The 11,051-nt window shown below is 52.8% G+C and overlaps 1 protein-coding gene across 1 annotated transcript; it reads right to left on the bottom strand.

The window, feature by feature from the left end:
* Positions 1-209: 209 nt before the first annotated feature.
* ARC (activity regulated cytoskeleton associated protein) lies at positions 210-1,424 on the bottom strand (the record flags this gene model as incomplete). The annotated part of the gene is made up of 1 exon (XM_084203596.1): positions 210-1,424. The coding sequence occupies one exon, from the start codon at positions 1,422-1,424 to the stop codon at positions 210-212; it is 1,215 nt and encodes a 404-aa protein (XP_084059722.1).
* Between the last annotated feature and the right edge of the window lie 9,627 nt (positions 1,425-11,051).

Here is an 11,051-nt window from a genome sequence, read left to right as displayed (position 1 = left end):
ACGGCCTGGGTGAGGGGGGCAGCCCCATCCTGGGGTGCCTCTCCCCCACCACCTCCCTCCCCCCAGGAGCAAAGCCAATCCCTCTGCTCCGGGCTGTTGGACTGAGCGCTCCTCAGGTCTCGTCTCAGCCAGAACTTCCCTCCAAGGAGAAGCTTCCTAAAAAAGCCCCCTTCTCCCTTCCACGGAACCCAGACCCCCCTGAGGGGAGCTCATATGACAGTGGCTGGGGGGCTGGGGGGCTCTGGTTGAGTCCCGTTGCTCGGCACGGGACTGGCGGTGGTCGAGGGGGGCACGGTCTCCACGGAGTCTCCTGGCTGAACCTCAGGGGTCCTCTGTGGGCTGGGCTCCTCAGAGTGCTCCATGTTGCCTTGGACTTCCTTCCCCCTCTGGATCAGCTGCTCTAAGGTCTTGGGCAGGGGGTAGCTCAGGAAACGCTTCAGTTTGGGCTGGAGGGTGCCTACCACGTACTGGATGATCTCCTCCTCATCTGCATCCACATAGAGGGTCTGGTACAGGTCTCTCTTGCGCCAGAGGAACTGATCCAGGGGCTCCCCCTCTTTCTGGGGCAAATCCAGCTCCCTTTTGATGGCATCCCTAGTCAGAGTTCCCTCGCTGTACTGCAGGAACTCCTTCTTGAACTCGACCCAGTTTTTGACGGAGTCCTGCTTGTACTCCCACCACTTTTTAGCTGGGCCGTTCATGTGGTTTTGGATCTGAGACAGCCAATACTCCTCTGTTCCACCCACCTGCTTTAAGTATTCCTCCAAGTGGCTCAAGAACTCCCGGGGATCCTCAAACACCTGGGTCTCCACCGGGGAGGCTGGAGCATCCTCCGACACGGAGACCCACTGGTAGGAATCGTGGCCCTGGGGGATGCTAGGCACCTCCCCGGGAGGAGGGGTCAGGGCATACATCTGGCTCATGTCCAGGGCATAATCATAAATCTCCCCCTCACTTGGCCTTATCTCCGGGCCTCCCACCCCGACAGACACCGTCTGCTTGCCCTGCTCCCCAGGGCAGTATTTGCCTCCCATGGACTCCAGGCGGTCAGCCCACTTTTCCAGGCGGAAAAAGACCTCCTTCCAAACATTCATCTCCCTCTTGACCCACCTCTCCAGGTGGGCAATGGTCTCCTGGCATCTGATCAGGCAGGCCTTGATGGACTTTTTCCATCTCTGGTTTTCGGTGGGGACGTGGTCCTCTAAGTTGTTCTCCAACTTCCCCACGGATTTCTGCAATCCCTTCAGCTCCCGCTCCACCTGCTTGGAGACCTCTGTCAGGAGGTGCCGGTGGGTCCTCCGGACATGCTCCAGCATTTCTGCCCTGCACTTCCCTATCTGCAGGATCACATTGGGCTTGTTGGCAACTCCACGGTGCCCCTGGAAGGAGTGGACGCCCGCGCTGGTGACATTGTCCAGCTGCATGGCTCCGACCGTGCGAGTGGCAAACACAGAAAGAACTGGGTTTAAAGCCCCTGGCACTAAAGCTGGATCCCAAAAACCCCCACCACAACACTTCCTGAGAGACACACAGAGACTTCTAAACCCCCCTCCAAGGACTTTTGGACACAAACACAACCCAATCAGATATCACCGCAGAGCGAGCTGGTCGGTCCACGTGGATCCCAGAGAGAGTTGTAGGCAAATTTCTCCCGGTGCCAAGCTGGAAACGCCGGTCTCACGTGTTCAGGGGAGTCCCAGAGAGAACCAGGATCCTCCAGGAACAGAGAGAGAGAGGAGTTGGATAGGATGTCCAATCCCGCTGGGAATCTGGAGCGCCGCAAAGTCCCCGCCGGAGAAAAATCTCAGAGATGCACAAAGAAGCTGGAAGCTGCAGCAAAAATCCGGGTGATTTCTCCTCGGGCAAACTAGGTGAGTCGAAAACCGCTTTCACTGGAGATGCAAAGAGCTGCTTCTCCTCCCTGTCTGAACTGCCACTAGTCCAGGCTCCTCCATCTACTTATACTCCACGCAGCTCAACATGTGGGTGGTGCCCAGCCTCCTCTCGCACTCTCAGCGCAGCGTTCATTGGAGGAAAAGCGAGGCCGGTGTCTGTGGCAACCCAGATTTTGGCAGCCTCCCCTCGCTTGCCACCCCCTCGCTCACGCCCCCAGACTCGACGCGAGAAGCGCTTGAAAGGTGCTGGAGACAGTTGGAGAGATGGATGAGTAATCGCACCTTCCGCCTCTCGGAGCGCAGGAAAAACACTTATTCCTTCCACAACTCTTTACTCAGCAAGGTCATCATTAACATGCGTCCCCTGGCAGGGCTCGGGGAGGGCGGGATGAGGAGGAATCCGGTGTGTCAGACGCCCCCGCACACCCCCTGCACTCGCACACACACAGGGTGAGCTCACTCCTCATGCAAATGCCTGGGAATGGTGGTAAATCAGCAGCGCGGAGAAAAAAGAGAAAAAAAAAAAAAGGAAGAAAAAAGAAAAGCAAAGAGGAGGGGGGAATGCAGAGGGGGAAACACTCAAAGGAGCCACTTCAGCACAAATTGGAGCACTCTGGACTTTCTCAGGCTTTGGTAGGTGGGAGTCATCCCCGCGGCTTAATTGCACCAGACCAACCACTATCTTGGGAATTTTGGGTGAGGGAGGGGGACGACATCCTGGTTTTTTACACCGAATTAAATCCGCCCATCAAAAGCCTGTTCTGTACTTAGCTTTGAATCAGATGCTTAATCAGTGAGCCAGCCCACCAGCGCAGATGAAGCTACATTTGTTCTTCGCTCTTGACAAGGCAGGAAAAGCCAACCATAAAAGGAGTCTCCGGGTCTTACATAAGCCAGAGATAAAGGATTCCCTAATCCGAGAGAGTTTCCCCTCCGGAACACCCTCGGGGAGGTGCTGAGGACATCTGGGCCTTCTCGTCCCTTCCCAGTGCCAGTGGCCGGAGGCAGTGGGATGCTGATCCACCAGGATCATCTGAAAAGGGGGTTTGAGCCTGCTGGCAGCAGGGGGGTGGGGGGGGGTGCCCTGCCTGTGCTCAGGATGGTGGGCAGGGTGCCAGCGAGGCTTAGGGTGGATCCTCACTCCCAAAGCTCCTGGCTTGGTGCTTCCTGGTGGGAATTCAGCCACCCCAGAGGAGCAAAAAGAGGAGGCAGAGGGTGTTTCAGTGAGGTCCTGCTGGAAAGAGGTTGGGGTGAACCCAGGTTAAAGCAGAATCACAAACTGGTGGGGGTTAAGTTGAAGAGTGTGAGGGGCAGGGGTCAGGATTTCCTTTTTTCCCCTCAAATCTATGTGGTGCAGGAGGGCCTGGGTCTGTTCCCTAGCAGGTGATGGCTCTCAGGGGACAAGAGGGTTACTTAGGGCAACAGCAGCTGACCTAGAAGGGCTGCATGGTTTGGTTGAAGGGAGGGGAAGAAAAGAATAGCACACTGAGTGAGGAAGGGGACAAAACCCTGGGGGTGTAGCAGAATTCCTAATCCAGCAGCCCCTCTCAGTGCCACTTCTTCTGACTGCCCTCTGCCTTGCTTACTTCTCCAATTTCACCCAGTTTTCCCAAGCACAAGATTTTGGGGCAGCTGTGCTTGTGTTCAGAAAAAGTCAGATGTCAATCACTTGAGGGGTTGGGAGAGATCTGCAGCCTTTAATGCTGTGGTCTCAGTGCCCCAGAATCTGCCTCAAACCCGCTCTGCCAGGAAGAGATAACATGGATTGGGAGAGACTCTGCAACCTTTGTACCTCTGGATTGCTGCAAAGATATTCCCTGGAGTGCTTTTCACCCAGGAACCCCAGAAATGACCCATAGGATGGGGACAATATAAAGTGGCATCAACTCTGTGAAATGACCTGGATTCAGCCTCTCCTTGTCCCATCAAAGGCCAGAGCCTGGGATAAAATGGCTCCTAAACCTGGTCCAATAAATGAGTCCTTTTCCAGGCCCTGCTGCCTCTCTTTGCTCCTCCCTTGCTTTTCAGCTGGGGAGAAATCCTGGATCTGAACGGCCTCGTGTGACACCCAGCACAGGATCTCAGGATTATTAAAGATGAAGGGGACTCAGGAGGTTTCTACCTCAACCTCCTACTCCGAGCTGAGTCAGCTGCTGGGTCAGCTGAGATGGTTTCAGACACTGAAAACTCCAGGGATGACGATTCCTCGGAGGGAAAACCTTATTTCCTTGTACCCAAACTGAGTGTCCTGTTGGAATTTGGACCTGCTGTCCCTTGTCCTCTCACCAGCCACTAGAAGATCCTGGTTTTATCGCCTTGATAACCCCCCCCCAGGGATAGGACACTGCTGTTGGGTTCCCCAAATCCATCACTTCTCTGGTGTCTAATCCCACACCAGGCACCAGCTCTGACCACCCCAATGGCCTGAACTCATTCCCTGTGATCAGTGTTGTGTATTAAGAGGCCCAAACCTGATTGCAGCAGCTAAATATGATCTAAAATGCTCTGACTGGAGGGGGGATAATCAATTCCATGATCTCCTGGCTGTATTTATGCTCCCAAAATCCAGGATAATTATTTTGCTACCAGGACACACTGCTGTATCATCCTCAGCCTGCTGAGCACTCCCAGGTCCAGTTCTCCCAGTCTGTTGCTGCCAGGGACTCTTTTTTTCCCCCAGAAATTCCAGAATTAGCCCTTGCTGAACATCACCTCGTTTCTCTTGGCTCTTCCCTCCAGCTTTTCCAGGTCTCTGGGTTAATCTCATTCAGCCTCTTTTCACAGAGCTCTCCCCCTAATCACTCTCCTCCTAATTCTGTGGAGGTGGTGGGGGAGGTGGGAGAAGTGAGGACGAATGGGGGTTTTCCTTCTGGACCTGCTGGGGAACGAGTTGCTGATTAAGACGTGTGTGATAAGCATTTTCTTTGTATTTCTAATTAAAGCGAGGTGCGTGGGAAGAGGAGGAGGAGAGAGGGGAGCCGGAAGCCAAGGGAGGAGGGAGATGTGGAGTGAGGTGATGGAGAGAGGCAATTTGAGGCAGACAGGCAGATTCCGGGCACAGAGAGGCAGACAGGCATGGAAGGACAGGATCCACGGATTGTGACAGGATGGGGAGGAGGCAGAAGTCTTCTGGGTGGCCACAGGGTGTCCAAGAGAAGAGAGGGGCAAGAAGAGCAGGAAGGAAAGTGGGAAGTGAGGATGAGGGCGAGCAGTTTGCTCCAAAAGAGCTGAAGCAAGGGAAGGAGAGAAAATAGCAAAAAGTCACATCTCATAGCTCAGCGGGGATGGTGTCAATGTGGGTTGTCTCCCTAGAGCTTCCTGGAGAGTTTTAAAGCACCGTAGGTTAGGATAAGATCCAAAAAGAAAAAAATGAGGAGAGAGAAAGGGGAAAGCCAACAGACCAATTAAAGGCAGCAAAATGAGCATGTGGCAGTGAGCAGCTACTGAGTCTTCCCCTGAGGGGAGTGGGACCAGAATAAAGGGACACTGAGTCACTGGCACCTTCCCTGGTGCTGTCACTGTCTGCTGAGGACACGATGCACCAGACCCTGGTGGCACTCACCCCTTGGCATCAGTTCAGGCCATGAGCTCTCTCTGCCTTAGAGCAAATGTGTTTGGTTTGGGGTTTTTTGGGGGGGTTGACAGGCCTTTGCCACCTCATCTGGATGAGTGTTCTGCTCAGAGGCTCCTTATGGCAGGAGATGTCACTCCTTGGAGAGCAGCCTGAGCGCTGAGCCGGATGAACCTGGTGGGTGAGTGGGAAGGAGGGGATCCCGAGGGAAACTTGGGGAAGTTTCTGGTGCAGCTGATTTTGTGCTGCACACACTCTGAGGAGCTCTGGTGGATGCTGAAGTGCCCTCCTGTGCTGCCAGGGTCCCTCCCCAGTTGTGCGCTGAGATGTTCATTGTGTTCCTCCTCGGAATCGCTGTCTGGAGGAGCCTTTCGTTCACCCAGGACTCTTTGGAGCACCTGAAATTGGAAGCATGGAGCCATGTGGGCAATTCATCCCACATTCTTGCAGGAACTAATATCTTCTAGTGGTGAACAAGGGATTTTCTGCATTATCCTATATTCCCTGTGCTAGAATTTTCCCTTTCCCTTCCATAATCGCTTCCTCTTTCTACAACAAAGAAGAAGAAAATAAGAAACCACATTTTGCCCCCATCTGCCTCCACATCCTTTCAATCCCTAATAATTCTCCCACAGCTCACCAGACAAAGCTGCCCAGTCATTTGTTTGGTAGCAAAACCCTCGGAAGGAAATAAAATTAAGAAGAAACCAAGGTGTTTGGGCTTTTAAACTCGCAAGGAAGGAAAGAGGGAAAAGAATAGCGCATTTAATTTGCACCATACGTTTCTATTCATCCATCTCCAGCCGTGGAACACTTTATTGCACTGGAGCTGGCACTCACAACGCAGAGTTTTGCTTTTAAAACACGGTTCACACGTCAGTAGGTCCTTTGTTCCCGGCCACCCATTGTCCCCCAGGCCCTCGTCACATACTGGGAGGGTGTGGAAGCAATTGGGAATCTGAGGGCATCCTGCTATCAATATTACCCCATAATGATGGCTGCTATTAGTGCCACTCCTTCTGGTGCAGAATTCTCTCTGTATTCCTTTTCATCTGGAAAGCCCTACTTTGAGAGTGCTTTGTTTTCCAACCGAAAATATCTCCTGCGTTTTGTAATTCTCCCCTCTTCTTATTTAATGAGATGTTTGTTATTTTGGTTTCCTTGCTGGGCAGAGGAAATGTTAATGAGTCTCTTCTTGTGCTGCTTTTTGCCTCCTCAAGCCTGCCTGAGGCTAAAGCAAGGAAGTCAAAGGAGGTATCAGCATTTTTCACACTCTGGCATTGACCCTCCCGAGGTCAACACAAATAGAAAGACATCTCCAAATGAACTTCATTTTCCTCCCCTGCACAGCCCTGAGAGCTGGAAAAACACATTTGTCACCGTGTCAAAGGGCCTGGTTCACAACTGGTTTGTGGCATTTCTTCTGCCACGTTTTACAGCTGAGTTTGGCCCACTTTGGGCCTCACACTTGACTCCTCGCCCACCTGCCCCGCTTCAGGGTCTCCCTCTAAGTGCTCCAGTAAAAGTTTCTGATTTTAATGCTTTTTTTTTTTTTATTTTACTCCTCCTCAGCAGCAAACACTGCAAATCACAGGTCTGCTAAAAAAAGGGAGAGTGGTGTGGTGGCTGTGAGGAGCAGACCTGGTTCCTCTGCTGGTGTGGCTTGGCTGACAGAGCCCCACCGGGCCAGGAGAGCTCTGCTCCTCATCCTCTGCCTTCATCCCACGGAGGTCTACGGATCATTTGTGCCCCATGGAGCCACTCCCCTCCTCCCCTGCATCCCATTTCAATCTGGGCTTCACACTGACACCCCAAGGCCATGTGAGAGGAGGGGTGGTGCTGGTGGTGATGGAGCACTGGGGTGTCACAGCCACACAGGGAAAACGGGGCATAGCCCTTGCTGGGGCCATCAAGTCCTACCCTCGATGAGGATTCCCGTGGTGACCAAGGAAAGATGTGCAGCCACAGGTTTTTGGCTGGGCCAGCTGCTCAGGTGATGAGGAGGGAGGGGCTCAGGCTGCTCCAGACCTTTCCTGCTCCTGCTAATCCTGCTGTTCCCATGGGTGAATCCATGTTAAGCATCTCTTTCACTTTGCTCAGCACCTGCATGGATTTTTCTCCTGGACTTGAGCATGTGGGAAGCATTTTAGGGGTGGTGGGAGCCTCGTTTTCCATCAGCCAAGTCAGACTGGCTCATGGGAAGATTTCCTTTTTTAGGCTCCCTGCTATGGGCTGTGGGGAGGATGGAGAAATGGGATTGTCCTGTGGCCACAAGAGAAAACCCTGCCCTGTGGTGGTGAGCGGCCAGAGCTGATTCCATGGAGAATCCACCGCAGCCCCTCTTCCACATCAAATTACAGAGTCCTACCTCTCCTGTGAGTGGCAGCACCTCTGCTTCCATGAGGGAATACAGCTGAGGAAGCGAAGGAATGCTCAGGGAAGGCTTTGCACGAGGTACTGCAGGTGTCCTCCAAGGTACCATCCAGACATTTTCCTCCCTGCCAGAACCATTGATCAGTTACTGCCCTGCTGAATGGATGGATGGCTTTTCTCTCTTCAGGAACACCTAAGCCCTCACCCCCTAAATGCTTTATTTTCCCTCATTGAGGCTGAAATCCCAAAGCATTTCCAAACCTGTCCAGGATTTGGCCACAAAGGTGTTTTTGGGCAACACCTCAGAGAGGTTTAAAGCCATGCTCTGCCTACTTTGGCACCAGGTTTCAACTCAAGCATCCTCAGTGACGGGACATTCCTAAAAATGAAAGGAAAACCTCAGTGCTTTATTATTATAACTCACTTTGTGGGCACGGTTTGCACCTATCTCTGAACAGGGATGTCTGTCTGTCTGTCTGTCTGTCTGTCTGTCTGCATTGGGCTCCATTGGGGCATTCCAAGGGACACCAAGTGGACACGGAGCCTTTCCATGATCACAGCAGGATACCAGGCTGCTGTTCCCAGCCCAACCTGTGTCCCCAGAGCTCTGTCAGCTCCCTGCTCTCGCAGCCATCACCACCCTGAAGACACAAACTAGGCCACTGCTCTCCTCTCTTTAGCAGTTATGTCACCAAGTTGTGACTCAATTTACCTTTTTTTCCATATTGCTTCTCCTTCTTCTAAGCTGTTTCCCTTATTTTTGTCCCCACCAAGCATTGCCATTAACAAAAGATTTCCTCTAAGCATCCTCGCTAATCTTGCTTATCCACAGGGAGCCACAGCTGGAGTCGGTGCAGAAATTGTCCCCTTGTCCCAAGAAAACAACAGAGCACCTGCCTCATGTGGCAGAGAAGCTCCTGCATCGCTGGGAACAGCAGGGGTGATGCCAGGTCACTTCTGGAATAAAGGGAGCCTCATTCAGCACATCCTCATCTCAGCCCAATTCTACCAGCATCCCCATTTCCTTTATTTAAGTACCTGTAAATGAGAGATGGGTAATTAGGGCCAGGAGGGAAGCTTGAGGGAAACAGAATAACGTGAGAAGCAAGCAGCAGACTGTGCTAATTTCTTCCTTCCAAATCTAGGAGGCCCCAGACGTCACTAAAAGCTTTATTAAAACAGGGGTGGGAGGAGCTGGGGAGTGAGTTGCTGTGGAAAGATTTTCAGGAGTTCCTTGCTCCAAAAACCCCTCACAACCCCTCGGCATCTCACTTCCCCAGCACTGAACAGAACTCCTTGGTGGTCTCAGGCTGGAGGTCACAGAACCCTAGAAAAGTTTGGGTTGTAAGGGACCTTTGAAGGGCATCAAGTTCCCATCCCTTTTCCATGGGCACATTCCATTCATCCTGGTTGCTCCCAGCCCCATCCAGCCTGGCCTTGAACACTTCCAGGGATGGGATATCCGCAGGATTAGAAGCATAAACTTGGGACAGGAGTGATCCTGACCCCAATTTGTTCCTTGTCCCCACAGGATCATGGGAATTTATTCCATCTCCCTTCTCCTCAGGTTGCCTTTGAAGAGGGCTAGTCATATCTAGAAAAAAAAAAAAGCTGCTGACGGAAATTTTTGTCCCCGTAGATCTGTTGAATCTTAGCAAGACCAAAAGGGGAAAGAATAATAATGAAAACAAGAGGGGAAGGGAGGAAAGAAAAGGAGAGAGAGAAAAAAGAAAGGGGAGAATTAAAAAAAAAAAGGGAAGAAAATAGGGGGGGAAAGGAAAGAAGAGCTAACAGTATAGCGACAGCTGGAGTTACTTGAGCCTGATTTTAGTGACAGAACCCTAAGGATTGCAGCATTTTTTTGTTCGTGTCCCTCAAACATGACGCGGGCCGGGATGATCCCGCTGTAGGGCAGTCAGGATGGGATGGGCAGCGCTCCCGGCGCTGGGCTCCTGCTCCAGCCTGGCGGGGCCCGGGGAGGCGCTGGCAGCTCGCTCCCAGCACGATGGGATCGAGCTCTCCATGGATCCCCACAGGAATGCTGCGACAGAGAAAGGGAATTTGAGGGGGGATTCAGGGTCATTCCTCCCGCCCTGCCACCCCTGCCCTGCCCATCGCCGCCCTCTCTCCCCTCTCACACAGAGCGCTGACCTTCCCGGAGGAGCTCAGCCCCCGCTGCGGCGGGAGGATGCGCTATCCTGGATTTCCCACCTCGCTCCCCCTTATTTTTTTGGTGGTTTTTTTTTGTTTTCCAGCAGCCAGGTTTGGCTGCGGGGACGGAGGGGAGGGCGAGGCGGAGCGGCAGCTCGGCGTTAATGGGTTCCTTGAGGAGAAGCCGAGGGTAGAGCATCCATCCCTGCAGGTACCTGGAGAGCCATGAGCCATCCTGGGATGAGACACCGGGGGTGGGCGGGAGTGCGGGGGAGAAGGGGGGAGTGGGAGAGGGGCAGACAAAAGGGATGAGTAGTGTGTGTGTGTGTGTTTGTGTGCCGGGGGATCTGCCGCACGCTCCTGCCTTTCTTCCACCTGCCTGCCAACACCCAGATGCCGGGTGAGCTTTCCGGGGGGGTGAAAATGAGCCACGGCAGCACCCCCAAGGCATTGCTAAAATAGGGATGCTGTGGGCACGTCTCCCCAAATGTGGTTCCCACTCTGGGGGGGTTAGAGCCAGGTTTTCTCTGCTTTTGGAGATGCATCAGGGAGGGGGAGAGAGCCCCTGCAGTGCTGCTTTGCTCGGAGCCAGGAAGGCTCTCTGAAGGGATCATACCATCCTAGAATCCTAGGATTTGGGTTGAAATGAATGTAAAAGATAATCCCATTCCAAGCCCCTGCCATGGGCAGGGACACCTTGCTCTAGACCAGGCTGCTCAGAACAATGTTTGGGGAGTTTGTGATGGAGGGGGAGACCCTAAGATTTGGAGCTTTGTGGCCTCCACAATGCACACAGGCAGATATTTCCTTCCCATCCACTGCTGGTTCTCCAAAGTCCTTTAACTCCCTCCCCAGGTTCTGTGAGGGTGACACAATCTTGCCAGGGTCCCCCCAGGTTTCTGTCAGTGGTTGTACAGGAATTGTACTGAACATGAAATCTCTACCCAAACCTTGAGTTTAAGTGAAGATGAGGAGGTGAAGGTTGTATTAAAATTGTGTTTATTACTTACATAGAATCATGGAATTGTTACTGCTGGAAAAATCCCTCTAAGGTCACTGGC

This window comes from Fringilla coelebs (genome assembly GCF_963513975.1).
Source record: "Fringilla coelebs genome assembly, chromosome: 1".
In the NCBI taxonomy this organism is placed as follows: Eukaryota; Metazoa; Chordata; class Aves; order Passeriformes; family Fringillidae; genus Fringilla; species Fringilla coelebs.
Note: the sequence above shows the minus strand (reverse complement) of the source record. Positions and strands in the feature narration are given on the sequence as shown.